General features: G+C 42.7%; 2 protein-coding genes and 1 pseudogene across 3 annotated transcripts in view; all 3 read left to right on the top strand.

Annotated features, from left to right (window-relative positions):
* The first annotated feature begins 15 nt into the window (after nucleotides 1–15).
* On the top strand, nucleotides 16–10,177 carry LOC121572057 (deleted in azoospermia-like). 2 transcript variants are annotated; one of them, XR_006001809.2, is made up of 10 exons: nucleotides 16–240; nucleotides 1,097–1,219; nucleotides 1,297–1,388; nucleotides 1,485–1,536; nucleotides 1,652–1,718; nucleotides 2,049–2,188; nucleotides 2,624–2,704; nucleotides 3,042–3,092; nucleotides 7,890–7,987; nucleotides 8,612–10,177. XR_006001809.2 is itself a non-coding variant. In XM_041883932.2 (10 exons), the coding sequence occupies exons 1-9, from the start codon at nucleotides 238–240 to the stop codon at nucleotides 7,972–7,974; spliced, it is 654 nt and encodes a 217-aa protein (XP_041739866.1). In that variant the 5' UTR covers nucleotides 16–237; the 3' UTR covers nucleotides 7,975–7,987; nucleotides 8,612–10,177. The 2 variants fall into 2 exon arrangements, 1 of the variants encoding a protein (XP_041739866.1); XM_041883932.2 differs by having other exon boundaries at nucleotides 7,930–7,987.
* A 1,502-nt stretch (nucleotides 10,178–11,679) lies between these two features.
* rftn1a (raftlin, lipid raft linker 1a) overlaps nucleotides 11,680–17,309 on the top strand; it is a 52,205-nt gene continuing 46,575 nt past the window's right edge. Inside the window, exon 1 of the mRNA XM_045222013.1 lies at nucleotides 11,680–11,974. The gene's annotated coding sequence lies outside the window, so the exon portion shown is untranslated. The remainder of the gene's footprint in view (nucleotides 11,975–17,309) is intronic.
* On the top strand, nucleotides 12,594–14,798 carry LOC121572571 (annotated as a pseudogene).

The following is a 17,309-nucleotide window of genomic DNA, read 5'->3' as shown; positions in this document are numbered from 1 at the left end:
AAAGAATACACCCCTAAATAGTGTTAACTCTTGTAACGAAATTACGCGTAAAAAAACAACAGAGAATAAAAACACACTGAAAAAACAACCCTTGTACTTTTTGGAATATCCCAATTAGCTTCACCAAGTGAGAAGTTGCGCGTGGAGCAGCGATTTTGACAGTCATCGGTTTCACTTCAAGCGGGGAAAGTTTGCGCGGCAGTGTGTTTAATTTATTCGGTTTTAACGGTTTTAGAAATGGTGAGTAGCTAGCTACATCTGTGTTTTGAGAATGACCCAAACATAATGTGTAATGTTAAAGTATTGAATAAATCGCCCTCGACCACAGAGTGTGAGAAAAAAAATCGCTGTCCAATTTCTCGGGAGTGAGCTAGCTAAAGTTAGATAACTTGCAAGCTACATATCACATTTCTAGGTTAACTAGCAAGCTAAAATACTTAACATTAACGAAGTGTATCGCCAGTTCTCATGCTTGATTAAATAAGCTCATAACATTATAGCTTGGTCGTTTAGTTAACTAGTTAATAATTTGCCCTCCAATAAACGACCCCGTTTCTAGTTAACATACCTAACGTTACTAGCTAGCTAAAGTTAGTTGCCTCATGTCTTCTCTGTCCTTGCTAGTAAGCCAGGGCACGGGCATCCAAGATAGGCAATCGTTCATTACCTGGCTGGCTAACTAGCTAGTTGATTTGCCAAAGTTATAACACATATGAATAATAATCATTTGGTATAGTTAACGTTAGCTAATCAGTTTTTCTATTGGTAGTTAGCAACTAGCTAGCCGGGAAAGGGTGGACAATATCCTGATGGCTGAAATAGAAGTGGATTGCACTCAGAATTGTCTGAGATTTCCCGCTGGCCTTTAAAAAAATTATAATCCTGGATAGAATGGTTGGACACAGGGTATAACTAATTATTTTAACCTGTGACTGAACTAGCTCGTTGGATCAATATATTATCCATCTGATACTGGCCACAATAAAGATGGCTACAATCTTTCTGCCAACTTCAGCATGTTGTGGTTGCACCTTGAAGAAAAGTGCAAAACAACTGGTGTGAACAGTGTCAAGCTACTTAATTTTCTTCGTTCCAGGATATCCAGAAACAAAGAAACGGATGTCAGACGGCCGCAAGTTTGAAGCTGTCAAATGGTTATATTTTACCTGAAGGTAAAATGACTCCAAACACACTTTTTGTAGGAGGAATCGACATGAAGGTGAGTAGCTAAAATAATTTCCAAACGGATTCGGCTACATCTTCATAATCTAACTTGCTCATATTGTCCTTTTCTAGGTGGATGAGAACGAAATCCGGGACTTCTTTGCGAGATTTGGTGCCGTGAAGGAAGTGAAAATCATCACTTACCGTGGAGGTATCTGCAAAGGGTAAGTCCCAAATTAGTAGGCTCTACCTTTAGTCAAGAAAAGTGCATCCCCGAACATTGTTTTATGGAACAATGTCACTCTTTGACTTTTGTGTAGATATGGATTTGTTTACTTCAATGAAGATGTCGACATCCAAACCATCGTTGAAGTAAGAGTAATTTATTTAACATGGTCACATCGTAAATGGATTCAAGTCTTTCAAACTTTGCCTTCACTCTACTCACAAGCTAATGTGTTTCGACTTCACCATGTTTACTCTGTAGCAACAGATCAGTTTTAAAGGGAGGAAACTCAAACTGGGTCCAGCAATCATGAAGGAAAGGAGCTCACGTGAGTCTGTGTGTTGTTTGTGTGCATTTTGTCCATTGATATATCTGAGTCTCAACATTTTCTTATGGCTTCTACTCCTTGCCTTTGGTACTCCATTGCCACAACTGAAGTCTGGGTTGTGGCTAAATGTGTTCTAGGTCCACTACATTGCATCAACCAATTGTTGCGTGCCAGATAGACTGCAGTCGGCCATCAAATTGCTATATCAAATGATGTGGTTAGCTGAAATGTTAAACACCTATCTAGGCATTGTGAGATCTGGCATGCATCTGCAATTATAGTCAGCCTGGAATGTGGAGGAATGTTTGTTTATTTGTTTTCCCTGCCCAGGTTCCATGCCGTCTCACCTTGTTGGTCAGGCCCCCTGGATAAGCCCCTCCCAGTACATCTACTGCACCTGCTGCTATCCTATGGGAGGGGGCATGGCTCAGCCTTCGCCTGTACTCAATGGGGGCAATCCCTACATCCAGGTAAGGCACTGTCATCATCCCAAAGCCACTGTGTGTGTCCTAAATGGCACCCTATTCCCTATAAAGTGCACTACTTTTGACCAGGGCCCAGGGTGCCATTTGGGACACAGGGTCTGTGTTGCAAGATGGGCTTGAATCAGTTCACACTTTAGGACTAACAGTGGTCCTAAAAGTGCACCAACCCCACCCAGCACACAAGGGCCACGTACAGTAGGCAAACATTGTGGAACGTTGCAGGTAGAATTGTCATGAATAGAGCTGACTACATATCAAAGGCATGTGTTTTCTACATAAGGTTCCACAACGTTGTGCTCTGCTGAACATGGCCCAATTACACCAGATTGACAGTTGACTATCTTAGATGTTATACTGAGGGAAGACACTTTGCATACATCTACCTTTGACACTGCCGTTTTCTCCTTCCTCTCTTCTCAGCCTTACTCGTACAACGGCTTTCCAGGAGTCATGATGCCACAGATGCCCATGAGCTACTCGCAAACTGCTTACGCATACCAGGTAAACAAACACACACACACACACACACACACACACTCATGCAGGCAGAGGGGGGAATAACGTATTCATTGAATAAATGTATCGTTCCCTGGAGAACTAGTGGCATTTGGTATGAAAACATGCACTACAACATGACACATTCCGCATCAACACAAATCCAAACTAATATACATGGGTGAAATGCTAGAGATCACACACACATCTGCTTTCATATTATACCATAGCATGATGAACACACTCTCACCTGTTCCTCTCCACATATATAACCTATTGAGGAAAAGAAGGAAGCATGTTAGACATGTATGTCTGACCTTTGACCCCTGCGCTCCTCTCCCAGTACGCCTCTCCACACTGGAGCGGGGAGCAGAGGACACGGCTCGTCAACCAGGTGACACTCCCTCTGAATGACTATGTTTTGCGAACTGTTAAGAATGCATTACCAATATGTTATTTTATTTTAACTGATTGGAATAGCTACAGTATCAGTCAAAAGTTTGGACACACCTACTCATTCAAGGGTTTTTCTTTATTTTTACTGTTTTCTACATTGTAGAATAATATAGTGAAGACATCAACTATGAAATAACACATGGAATCATGTAGTAACCAAAAAAGTGTTAAACAAATCAAAATATATTTTAGATTCTTCAAAGTAGCCACCCTTTGCCTTGATGACAGCTTTGCACACTCTTGGCATTCTCTCAACCAGCTTCACCTGGAATGCTTTTCCAACAGTCTTGAAGGAGTTCCCACATATGCTGAGCACTTGTTGGCTGCTTTGCCTTCACTCTGCGGTCCGACTCATCCCAAAACATCTCAATTGGGTTGAGGTCGGGGGATTGTGAAGGCCAGGTCATCTGATGCAGCACTCCATCACTCTCCTTCTTGGTCAAATAGCCCTTACACAGCCTGAAGGTGTGTTGGGTCATTGTCCTGTTGAAAAACAATTGATAGTCCCACTAAGCCCAAACCAGATGGGATGGCGTATCGCTGCAGAATGCTGTGGTAGCCATGCTGGTTAAGTGTGCCTTGAATTCTAAATAAATCACAGAGAGTGTCACCATCAAAGCACCCCCACACCATAACACCTCCTCCATGCTTTACGGTGGGAAATACACATGCAGAGATCATCCATTCACCCACATCACGTCTCACAAAGATACAGCAGTTGGAACCAAACATCTGAAATTTGGACTCATCAGACCAAAGGACAGATTTCCACCGGTCTAATGTCCATTGCTCGTGTTTCTTGGCCCAAGCAAGTCTCTTCTTCTTATTGGTGTCCTTTAGTAGTGGTTTCTTTGCAGCAATTCCACCATGAAGGCCTGATTCCCGCATTCTCCTCTGAAACAGTTGATGTTGAGATGTGTCTGTTACTTGAACTCTGTGAAGCATTTATTTGGGCTGCAATCTGAGGTGCAGTTAACTCTAATGAACTTATCCTCTGCAGCAGAGGTAACTCTGGGTCTTCCTTTCCTGTGGCGGTCCTCATGAGAGCCAGTTTCATCATTGCGCTTGATCGGTTTTGCGACTGCACTTGAAGTTCTTGAAATGTTCCGCATTGACTGACCTTCATGTCTTAAAGTAATGATGGACTGTTGTTTCTCTTTGCTTATTTGATCTGTTCTTGCCATAATATGGACTTTGTCTTTTACCAAATAGGGCTATCTTCTGTATACCCCCCTACCTTGTCACAAGCCACGCGAATATGACAACAGGTTCTTAGCAAGTTAATTTAGCGATATTGACCAATATTATTGTTAGAAAAACAAGGCCGATCACGGCCACTATATACATTTTTTTTTAAAAGGCAGTTGACAGCCACGATTGGTTCTAAAGGGTTTTAAGCCACTTTCAGTTTAATGCATGCTACATTTTTCCTGCAGCATTGTTTCATGATCAAACAATGAATGAAGCCTAGAACTCCATAACATATCTCAGAAAGTTTTAAGTTGCTTTTGAATAACCCCAAAACATGGGAGGCCTAAGGTAATAATGAGAGAGGGAGAAGAAACAATAGCAAGATATAAAAATCGAATGAGAAATTTGAACAAACCTTACAGTTGAGCAAAACGTTATAAGACAGTAATGATGCATGCATCTGCCAGAAAAAAAATAATTTCTTGCCATAGCGAACCAAACGACCAAAAGCCTAATCCTACTAACTGAAATATCATAAAAGCATTAAGACAAATTAAAGTTATGAAGAGTATTTTCCAAACTATTCTAATAAAATGTTTAATGTCATAATTATTCCCATTTAAAAGCTGCAACTTTAGGAAAGTCGGAGTCTATTCTCATTCAGATTTATTTTGAATGACATATATTTGAATGAGAAGAAGTGAAATTTAGAGAAAAAATACCAAAATGGAAAAATCTAATGAGGAGTCAAAAGAGAACTTAGGCTACAGCTGAGGAAAGCTTATGAAAGAAATGCGTAGTTCGCCAAGGCCTATTTCCATATTATCCTAGCAATGTGCAACCTAGCTACAACGCATTTAGTAGCCTAGGCCAATAAGAGAGGAGGATGAGGGGAAAACATTTGAATCAGTTTATAATTATCCAGTTCTGAGGACAGCAGAGTTTGCTCTGCATCACAAGACGCACAGCCAGTGAGGCTCATTGACCGTGTCACTCGCTCCATCTGCACGCTTCGGCACACACAGAAAGCCAGATAGGCCTGGGCTACTACACATCTCGTTGGTACCACAGAAAGCCAGATAGGCCTGGGCTACTACACATCTCGTTGGTACCACAGAAAGCCAGATAGGCCTGGGCTAGTACACATCTCGTTGGTACCACAGAAAGCCAGATAGGCCTGGGCTACTACACATCTCGTTGGTACCACAGAAAGCCAGATAGGCCTGGGCTAGTACACATCTCGTTGGTACCACAGAAAGCCAGATAGGCCTGGGCTACTACACATCTCGTTGGTACCACAGAAAGCCAGATAGGCCTGGGCTACTACACATCTCGTTGGTACCACAGAAAGCCAGATAGGCCTGGGCTACTACACATCTCGTTGGTACCACAGAAAGCCAGATAGGCCTGGGCTAGTACAAATCTCGTTGGTACCAAAGCTCCACCAGAGTGGAATAGGCTATTTGAGACGTTTTGGCTCCACAAAATATATTTTGTCAATGTCATGATTCCTCTCGTCCCTCCCGGAGCATGCCAGCCAAATGTAGCGGTCCTTTTTATTTATTTAGTTACTTTTTTGTACATTTATTTTGGATAGCCGCTAGGGGGTGATAACATTGTCTATGGCAGGGGTGTCAAACTCATTCCATGGAGGGCCTAGTGTTGATTTTTCCTTTCAATTAAGCCCTAGACGACCAGGTGAAGGGAGTTCCTTACTAATCAGTGACCTTCATTCATCGAGTTTGACAGGTGGTCTATAGGCAAGCACAGAAAATTATTTCAGATCCCTCCTATGTACTTCACTCATTTTCAAGTCACCCTTTTGGCCTATGGTGTTATGGATGTTTTTTAAAAACATAATTTTTTACACAAGTGACTTCAGGCGTTATCTTTTGTTTGTATTTTACCCCCTTTTTCTCCCCAATTTTGTGAAATCCAATTACAATCTTGTCTCATCGCTGCAACTCCCCAACAAGCTCAGGAGAGGCAAAGGTTGAGTCATGCATCCTCCGAAACATGACCCACCAAACCGCGCTTCTTAACACCGTTCAACTGATGACTGAAGTCAGCCTGCTGGCGCCCGGCCCGACACAAGGAGTCGCTAGAGCGCGATGAGCCAAGTAAAGCCCCCCCGGCCAAACCCTCTCCTAACCCAGACGACGCTGGGCCATTTGTGCGCCGCCCTATGGGACTCCCGGTCACGGCCGGTTGTGACACAGCCTGGGCTCAAACCCGGGTCTGCAGTGACGCCTCAAGCACTGCGATGCAGTGCCTTAGACCGCTGCGCCACTCGGGAGGCCGTGACTTCAGCTTTCTAACAAGTAAAAAATCTGTCCTACTTGTCCAAAGGATGCAGTCAGAGCCGGCCTTAGCCTTTTGGGGGCTCTAAGCGAAATGTTGTTGGAGGGGCGGCCCCACCTTGCGAGCAATTTATTTTAGCAGCCCCTCTGGACAGCAGAGAGGAAAAAAGGGTATGTTTTATAGTTCATTTCCTGAAATTCTACACATTTTGCGATTGGGCAGAGAGAAATGTTTGCAGTTTTTAATATGATATCTGAATGAGAGTGACAAACAAAATCATGTGGGTCCCCCGGTCGGTAATTCGACAAGTTTAGATAGCTGTCTAGACTAACTTAGCAATCAACATTTTTTTAGCTGACATGGGATAATTGAGTGACTATCAGTGACTGACATAACAAGAGAAAAAAAAAATTATCCCCCAAAAATAATTATACCACTATTTTAACTCTTAACAGTAAGTTAAGACCCCGACTGAGTTCCCCGCGGACCGCCAGTTGCCTTGCCTGGAAACCCGACATTGAATTCTACGTCGGACAGAAATGAGCATTTTGTCTCACGACTTCTACAAGCCAGAATGTTGAATAAAATGATATTTTTACGTACTTTAATTGTTGTCTGTGCGGTTGGTCCATTTGGCGGTAGGAATGTGAGACAATATATCCACAGGAATTACATCAACTTTTCAAAGCGCTGGTAGTACGTTCAGATTTCTATCACCTGAAGCAAGTGAACAAGATAAAAATACATGCACAAGATGCATGCATACTTGCAGAGCTCGTGTACATGGTTGATCAAAATCTGAACGCACTACCAGTTATTTGAAAAGTTGATGTAATTATACTTTCCTGTGGATATATATTCTCACATTCCTACTGCCAAATGGACCAACCGCACGGACAACCGGTAAAGTACATTAAAATATCATTTTATTAAACTTCTGGCTCGTAGAAGACTTTCCTGATTCAAACACTCATTTCTGCCCGACATAGAATTCAATGCAATTCAACATCAGGTTGCCCATCCCTGTTGTCTGATCGAGTAATGGCCACTGGGTGGCAGTGTTGGTTAAAGCCTATATTGTCATGTTGGTGTGAATGCTTTAAGCGGACATAATATCGACCATCTGCCAGGGTGTATCAGTATTTTCAGAAATTAATGTGTTGGCTAAGGATGACTGTAATTTTCACCAAGGGTGTTTTTGCTGTAGTAGTTCCTGTGTTAAGGTTCACTGTGGTTGTTTCAGCCGGCTCATTATGTGATGTGATGTGGTGCCCCGTTTCCAGAACTTTGTGGACTGTGGAGTCCCGACTCTGCTGACTCTGCTGTAGTCCACTGTACCAGGTTAGCACGCGCACACACACACACACAGACATTGACCCTCCCGTTTTACCAGGCAAGCGCACACATTTATCTCTGTCTTCCCCTGTGCCTCCACCTTTCTTTCTCTTTTGGTTTCGCTAACCTTTCTATCCATCTTTCCCTTCTCCTCTGCTGTCTCAACTTCTCTTCTCATCTGCCATTTCTATCAAGTCTTTCTCCATCTCTTCATTGTTCTTACAACTCATCTCAACTGTTCTCCAAAGTGCTGATTTAAATGCTCAATTAGTGAATTATCTGTTGTTGTTTTTTGTCTGTTGACTGTCAGGGATGATGGCAGAATCTGTCACTCTTGAAGAACATACTCTATCCTATTTCCTCTAGTTGTCAGACTGTGTGGACAGTCTCAATTTGTCTTCTTGCGATTCCTCGCATCCTATCTCCTCGCCTCCTTCTCAGTCAAATTGAGATGGACCTCAGGCCTTCTTTTCCAATACAATTTGAGGACGAGATAACCCAATGGGTTTTGAAAAGGAGGCGCGGAGAGGACGCGAGGAATAAAATAAATGCAATTAATATTCTCCCATTGAAAAAGTTCTAGAATCCTGATGGTTGACTGAATGCTTGTTATTCCTCTGTCCACCACAGGGGGCGACGTCTCCATGCAGACTGGCGCACAAGGTGACATACTGGCCTTTAGAGCGCTAGAAGCAACAGACTTTAAAATATATACATTTTCAGGATGCTTTCTCTCTCCGACATCCCTCACTCGCTTTGAGACCGCGGTGGCTCGACACCTGCACCCGATGGGCGTGGTCACTGTGACCGGGCTCTGATTGGCTTGGCTAGGACCACGGTCCTGGCGTTTGGGCCGCTTTCAACCCACCTCAACCACTGTCATGCAGGGAAGGGAGGAAGTGATTTTGGAGCTTCAGCTTGTCCACAGCACAGGGCATGGTGGTGTCACCCCCCCTTTTTTTTTTTTTGTCGTCGTTTGGGATTTTCATGTTTTTTTTTTTTATTGTCCCAAACCCCCAAAAAGAAAATACTTTTAAGCTCATCTGTACATATTTATATTTTATGTTTTAATATTTATGTTGAAATTATTTTAATTTTACTTTGGGTGTAAGCTTTTTGCTGGGCCTCTGTACATATATTTGTAATGCAACAAATTCATCTTTAGAATATTGTTAGTTCCGATTTAACTTTTTCTATTATTAATTCAAGTTTCCATCCCCATATTCTTCTGATTTAAGAAACTAATGCATCAAATTATTATGGGGGCAGAATTGGGTACAACACTGGCACATTATTCTTCAGGCACTCCTGTTACCTTAGTGCTCTTTTATTTCATTTCTTGACAGGTTCCTGTCTTAATAAGCTACTTCAATCACCTTTTTATTTTGATTTACATCACTGAATTAGAAGTGCCTGCCTGCTTTTCTGTTAAGAGGGGTTTATTGAATCGATGTTATAGTGTATTTACAATTGGGATGCACTGATTTCATCTCGAGTGTTGCTGTTTCCAAAGTTATGGATCCTTTTATTGTGGCCAATGTTTCTTAGGGTGTGTCCCAAATGGCACCCTTGTCCCTATTTAGTGCACTACTTTTGACTAGGATCCTGAGCAAAAGTAGTGAACTATATAGGGAATATGGTGTTATTTGGGATGCAGACCTTCGAGTGTTGCCGTTTCCAAAGTTATGGATCCTGTGGCCAATGTTTCTTAGACGGTTCCAGCTCTTGCAGTACGTCGCCAAGAGGAAAATCATTGAGTCAATTTCACCTGAAGGTGTTGATAAACTACTTTTATAATGCAGCCTGGGTTGGGAAACCTGTTTTAATTCACTCTGAAATGAAGGACATAACTAAAAGCAATGCGTTCCATCACTACTGGTGTAAGTTCTCTTAAAAAGGTCACTTTATATATATATTTTTTTTATTGCACTGATTGATTTGTTCACAGTCTGTTTTATACGAATGTTTTGCTTTCTTTTTAGAGGTGGTGTGATTTTATTTATTTATGACGCATTAACACCGTCTTTTCAATTTGATTATAATCACTTTTCAGCCCGACGGGTTAACTGGTTGCATTTAAAAGTGATAAACACATTTAGCATTTGAAGATATTCATTATTTTGATATCAGTTGAGATCTATTTTTTGACTCCCGGTCTTTGTCTTCTAGGCCAGCGTTTCCCAAACTCGGTCCTGGGCACCCCCCATCAGGGGTGCATGTTTTGGGTTTTGCCCTAGCACTACCCAGCTGATTCAAATAATCAAAGCTTGCACCCAGGGGGGCCCCCCCCCAGGACCGAGTTTGGGCACCCCTGTTCTAGAGACTGAGGGACTGTTGTTAGTATGTACTGGTAGCACTGATCACTGTCTAATTCCCATGTCCTTGCCTCCCTTTAGTGTGATTGATAGTTCTAGAAAGAAAACTAAGGTCCCACTTTAAAGGGTCACTTTGGGGTCATGGTTGGGATTTCCTATTTGGAACCATCTAGCGTTTTGCCCAGGTGTACAGACTACAGTTTTACCTGCCCTGGATTTCTTATAAATGCACCCTCGATGCACATAGTTGTATTATGTCATGGATCTCTTGGTTTAGTGTTCTCTCTGTATGTCAATTCTCCTGCTGCTCCCTGTGCATTGTTGGAACTAGGGTTGTGTTTAAAATGGCACATTATTCCTTATAGTGTACTACATTTGGGCCCATAGGGCTCTGGTCAAAAGTAGGGCACTATATAGGGTGCCATTTGGGATGTAATCTAGGTGATTGATCCTATAGGAATCTGATCATATTGCTAGGAATGCAATGGTTACTGATAGGATTGTGATGGTTACAGAGAGCCTTGGTATGTCACTATTTTGTTCTGGTTTAAGTTGGGTTCTTGTTGAAGTGTTCATGTTGACAATTTATGGTTTGGATTTATTTTGTTTAAAAAATAAATAAAATTGATTTAATGAACTAATCACACAATCTCCTGTACTTAACGCAAAGCTCTAATCTTTTTTTGACAGTTCTACTGTGTACCATCAGTCCAATTTCAAGCTAACACTTCTCCCCCAGTTTTAATCAGGGTTATACTACAACGCAGGATCAATGAGTTAGCCAGCTAACTTGCCTAAATCTTCTGAAATACCTTTTTATTTTTTTGAAAGATAAGCTTGAAATTGGCATTGTCTAATAATTGACTCAACAACCAAAAACATATCTAAGTTAATCTTTCTTAATGAACCAGACAATATATAGTTATTTCTGGTTGTTAATGAAAAGTAGCTGCTATCCAGACTGCTCTGAATTATGGAGAAGTCTGGATAGTCCTTATGAAATATGTATTTACAGTGGCGACCAACGCCTAACATGAGCCCCAGACACTCTGGACACACACCCGTCCATACACACACGTTGGCCCCCTTGTAACACAGATTTTAACCCATTACCTTAAAAACACTTTTGTCCATGACTGACTGAACCCAGAGGATGCCCCCCACAGACACACACACAATCTCAATTGTAAAGTCTCTGTGGCATCCTCTTAACGCATACTCTTACTCTTCCCTCTTTGTATGTTAAACCAGCCTTCTGCAACTGTAGCGACTGTTCAATAAGCAAAGGAGGGAAGTAGAAAGGCGGACTGCCCTGACGCTCTCGCACACAGGGAGATATAGAAAGGGAGGGAGGGGAGAACCGAGTGTGTGTGAGGAGTTATCACGCGCATCTGGCTGCCCGAGAGATACAGTACCGTACAGTTGTCAAGAGGGAGGATTCGGGCTTTCCCGTTACCGGAGCAGTATGACCTTAACGGCTGTTTGTGGCTCGTCAACCGGGGTGATTACGCAGAGGACAGGGGATTGACAGACAGGCGCTCAGGAAAACATCCCGAAGACACTTTTACCACAGAAAGTTGGGGTTGTTTGTGTGTCGGTAACGGTGTGAACACACGAGCTCATTGCTTGCCCATGCGTCCTGACTGTCGAGAGACTTCTCTGCGCGTGATTCCAAACGGTAGGCTACCTTTTTTATGTTTTGTTTGTCTTCTCTCTAAAAACGAATGAAATGTTTTTATGAAGACGAGATATGGAAATGTGGTGCAGAGTTCACGGGTGTTATGTTCCTAGATTAAACGAAAAGGAAGTATTCTCAGAACCTATTTATGTTGTAGTGGCAAAATCTCTCTGGGGCCTCAAAGACAAAAATAAAGTATTGGGAGATATGTTTAATGAGACGTGTGTAGGCTCAACTGTGCAGTGTTAACTTTTTAGAAAGAGGGGGATAGTAGCCTAACGTATAGACTGATGGATCCCATACACGGGCTTGTTTTTTGGGCACAGCACAAGTTCGGGTCACAACGGTTAATAACCGACCAATTCTCTCCAGGCTGCACATACGTTCTGCCGAAATCTGTAGCCTAACGAGTCTTATCTGCTGTATGATGATGATGCCTGTGCCAGATACTATGTGTGGTTAGTATTCCAAGCAGAGGCTGAAGCCCAGATATACGTGACAGAGAGTAAATTGTGTCAAGCGCTGCTGGAGAGCGTGGGGGAAATGTGCGAGAGAGTGATTCGGTGTGTAAGCGACCTGTCATGTATCATTTCCCGTTCGCTAAACTGCCATCCTTATAATGCGCACCAAGCAGTTCGCCACGTGCGGTGAGCGTGCCGGAGCAAAAAGGCAAACCCACAGGCGAGCTCCATGTTGGCCCATGCAAACTCGTGCAATTTGCCTTTGGCGTTTTCTTAAAGGCCCAATGCAGCCGTTTATCTCAATATCAAATAATTTATGGGTAACAATGAAGTACCTTAATGGGATTGTTTTCAATCAAAATGGTCAACCAGAAACAAAAATAGCTTCTTAGCAAAGAGCAATTTCTCAAGCAAGAATTTTGCTAGGACTGTCTGGGAGTGGTCAGAGTGAGGAGGGGAAAACAGAAAACTAGCTGTTATTGGCAGAGAGGTTTGGAACTCTCTTATTGGTCTATTAACTAATTTACCGCCAGATGATGTCACCAGACAGGCCAAAACGCCATCCCTGAAATTTCAGGTGGTCTTTTCAAACCGCTCTTACACTAAAATCCTATTATCATAATTTTCACAATTTCACACTATTATTCCAACCTCATAGTGTAGAAATAGATACAAAATCAGGGAAATAACGTTTTTGACTGCAATAAGCCTTTTAAGGTTTTTAAATCACCACCAATAAAAAGTTTACAAAATTCAAAGGACTTGGTGTTAGACAATACTTCTGGTCCAATTCATGGAAAGTAGGCTAGGCTACCCATTTGAAATGAATTGGATGACATTGTTTGCAGGCAATTCATCAATGTCAAAGAGGGTTTTTCCTCTTAAGTGCAAAATCGTATTCATTATATAGCCTACACCCGTTTAGGTTAATTTTTATTTCTTCAGGGATCATGCCTCCCTCTGAGCGACTTGACACTCTCCCATGCTCTCTCTCTCACATCCCCTCTCTCTTTTCATCCTCTCCCTTGCGTCCCCTTCTATATTTAGTGTAAACCTTCTCATCTGCGTGCCTATCTCGCACTCGCCCTCAGCAGCAGATGAATGGCGCTTCTCCGCACCCTCGCGCTTCCCAGAAGATTGCAGAGAGAGGAGCGTTGGCACAGCACAGACGGATTATCCTCGCGTGTAATCCGTGTTTGGTTGCGCTGTCATTTAAAAACGCTCTGTTACAAGAGCAGAGCAGCTCTAATGAGATACCCCCCCCTTCCTTCGTCTCTCTATCAGTTCTCTCTCTTTCCTCCTTCCTTTGCTGCTCATTTAATGCTAGAGTTTAGTGTGTGTCTGTCTGCCTGCGTGTGTGTGCGTGCGTGCAGGGGTGGATTTAGTGATTTGGAGGCCCCAGGCAGAGGCCAGTACTATAAATGGTTTTATAGTAAAGACGTTATTTAACTGTAAAAATGTAATACAGCAGCAGGTAGCCTAGTGGTTAAGAACGTTGGGCCGAAAGTGCTGCATCTCAGAAGAGAGAGGAGAGACTGAAAATTCCGGGAACTGCATTTCAAAAGGAATGAAGCACGCAAACTCAATCACAAGGAGGTTGTGGAGGAGGACAAGAGAATGAAGCTGCCAACTAACTGAGAGGCTAAGAAAGCCCGTCTGGAGTGGGAACTCATGACCGATTTAAAATAAAAAGGAGTGTGCAGCCAAAGGGGAGGACTATGACAGGGTGAAACTGCTGGTGATCAGGATGCTGAGCAGTGGGAGCGAAAGAAGAAGCAGAACCCTGACCCAGGATTCTCAGGTTACGCAGAGGCCCAGCTGCGACAGTACCAGCACCTCACCAAGCAGATCAAACCAGACATGGACGGCAGCGAGAGCAGTGTGGTGAGGAGTTCCACCCCACATCCAACAGTCTGATCCATGGGACCCACGTCCCATCCAAGGAGGGCATTTACCGCATGGTGGAGGATGTGGAGAAACAGATCGAGAAGCGGGTGAAATACAGCCGGCGTAGGGCCTACAACGATGACGCAGACATCGACTACATCAACGAGAGGAATGCCAAGTTCAACAAGAAGGCAGAGTGGTTCTATGGCAAATACACAGCTGAGATCAAGCAGAATCTGGAGAGAGGCACAGCAGTCTAACTGGACTGGTCATTCTAATGGACACTTCCATTTCCTCTGCGTTGTTGTAACTGAAGCCCATAATTATTCACTATGGTTATAGGACTGGTCCCTATGCTTACGTATCTAGGATGAAGTTTGTATTTTGACGCTGAAATTTCTTTAGAGGCATTTTATATTGAAATGTTTTTCTGTATTGTTACTATAACGCTTTCAATCAGTGGGAATGTTTAACTCTTAACCTATTCCTTCCTTTCTGTAAGTGTTCGTATGTATGACCATGCATTTTCGTTAAATAAAACATATTAAATGTTTTTGTTATCTAAAAAAAAAAAACGTTGGGCCAGTAACCGAAAGGTTGCTGGTTGGAATCCCCGAGCTGACTAGGTGAAAAATCTGTCGATGTGCCCTTGAGCAACGCACTTAACCCAAATTGCTCCTGTAAGTAGCTCTGGATAAAAGCATCTGCTAAATTACTAGAATGTAAAAATATATTACCTTTTAATGTGCCACGAACACAACCATTCATTATGTTTTCATCTGATTGTCAAACAAATCACTTCAAAAAGTAGATTACCTTCTCACCTTCATCCCAAAATATCCGAACCGTGCACTGTGCACCCGCCAACTTTCCTTTAATTCACAAGTGGCTGAAACTATCTCACAGGAGAAAGCATCCTAGCGAGCGAAACAGCGCCCCTCTGTCTAACTATATGTAGCCCATGTATCTGATGCTGTCTGGCCAAAAAGAGTATGACATGGGCCTCAACAACAATGGCAGTATTATCAGCAGTACTTGTTTATTTTACTAAAGAAATGCATTAACTTAAGTTATCTTTCTGTTAAAATAAAATCTTCTTCCTTTCTTTTCTCTGCCCTCCTCTGAAAGCACCTCATTGCTGCAGCTTCATTTCAGTGAAAGTCAAGTTTGCAATCATATCACGTGAAAAAAAGCACAGGAACTCTGTCAGGTTCGAGCGGAGCATGGGGGGTCCTCAAGCTGAGAAATTATATATATATTTAAAAAAAAAGATGACTAGTATAATTTGTTTTCATTATGCCCAGCTCATGAGGCCCCTTCATGGTGTAAGGCCTGAGGCAATTGCTTCTACTGCCTAATGGTAAGTCTGCCACTGTGTGTGGTGTGTGTGTGCTCGCTCCTTGAAATTATGACACTTCAACAAAAAGACCCCAGCGCAAAGCCCCTAACACCCGAGTCCTCTTACAGCTCCTAAGGGCTCTGTCTTTTTAGTGGTGGCTTAAATGCCTCACCTCAACCTTGTGATAGGATTATGATGATGATGCCAAAATGTATCTCCACAGGTAGCGCTGAGCAGTTATTTGGGACTGCAGTGCATCATCAATCATACAAGACCAACTCTTCAAACCACACACAGGTAGAGCAGGAAGAACCAGGTAAAAGCTTGAACAGTAGAACCAGTTAAAAGCTTGGAACAGAACAGTAGAACCAGTTAAAAGCTTGAACAGTAGAACCAGGTAAAAGCTTGAACAGTAGAACCAGTTAAAAGCTTGAACAGAACAGTAGAACCAGGTAGGGGGATACCTAGTCAGTTGTACAGCTGAATGCATTCAACTGGAATGCGTCTTCTGCATTTAACCCAACCCCTCTGAATCAGAGAGGTGCGGAGGGCTGCCTTAATCGACATCCACGTCTTCGGCGCCTTGGGAACAGTGAGTTAACTGCCTTGCTCAGGGGTAGAACTACAGATTTTTACCTTGTCAGCTCTGGGATTCGATCCAGCAACCTTTTGGATACTGGCCCAACGCGCCTACGCGCTTGAACATTAGAACCAGTTAAAAGCTTGGAACAGAACAGTAGAACCAGTTAAAAGCTGCAACAGTAGAACAAGTTAAAATCTTCAGCAGTAGAACCAGTTAAAGGCCCAGTGCAGTCAAAAACATTTTATATATATTTCCACACTGAGGTTGGAATGATACTGTAAAATTGTGAAAATGAAGATAATGCCGTTTTAGTGTAAGAGCTGTTTGAAAAGTTTGCCTGAGTTTTGGCCTGCCTGGTGACATCACAAGGCGGTATAAGTTAATAGACAAATAACAAAGAGAGTTTCAAACCTCTCTGCCAATAATAACTAGTTTTTAGGTTACAGATCCCTCCCATTAGTCTCATTCCAATTAGGCCCCTCACTCAGACCACTCCCAGACAGTCTTAGCAAAATTATTGCTTGAGAAATTGCTGTTTGCTAAGAAGCAAGGTACTTAATTGTTACCCAGAAATGATTAGATATTGTGATAGAAATAACTGCACTGGGCCTTTAAAATCTTCAACAGTAGAACCAATTAAAAGTGTGTCTGCTCCTGCCCTACTTTAACCTTCATGTTCTCCCTGTGTGCTAGCTAGCAGACAAACAGTGTGTTTACAGGCCTAGGGCACAGAGTATGGTTGTAGTTTATCTGTGTGTTCTAATAACGTAAGCAGTCTCTTTTACAGGATTAGTGGAGAATGTGGTTGGACTACTTTATGGGAAAAGCATCTTCTGCTGTTAGAGCAATAACACATGTGAACAGAAGGCTCCGGCTACTGTCTGTCTGAGAGGGGGGATGTGAGGAGAGGGAGAGAGCTAAAGGGAGTGTGTAAATTGATGAGAAGGCTACTTTATGAGAGAGGGATATGGACAGAGAGAGAGGAGACTGGTAAGGAAAGGGAGAGAAAGGGTGAATGTAGGGACAGGGGAGTGGGGGAGGAAGGAAGGGAATGTTTAAATTGAC

The sequence above is a fragment of the Coregonus clupeaformis genome, chromosome 8 (genome assembly GCF_020615455.1).
Source record: "Coregonus clupeaformis isolate EN_2021a chromosome 8, ASM2061545v1, whole genome shotgun sequence".
NCBI classification, from domain to species: domain Eukaryota; kingdom Metazoa; phylum Chordata; class Actinopteri; order Salmoniformes; family Salmonidae; genus Coregonus; species Coregonus clupeaformis.
The sequence above is the reverse complement of the archived record's forward strand: the minus strand, read 5'-3'. Positions and strand labels throughout refer to the sequence as shown.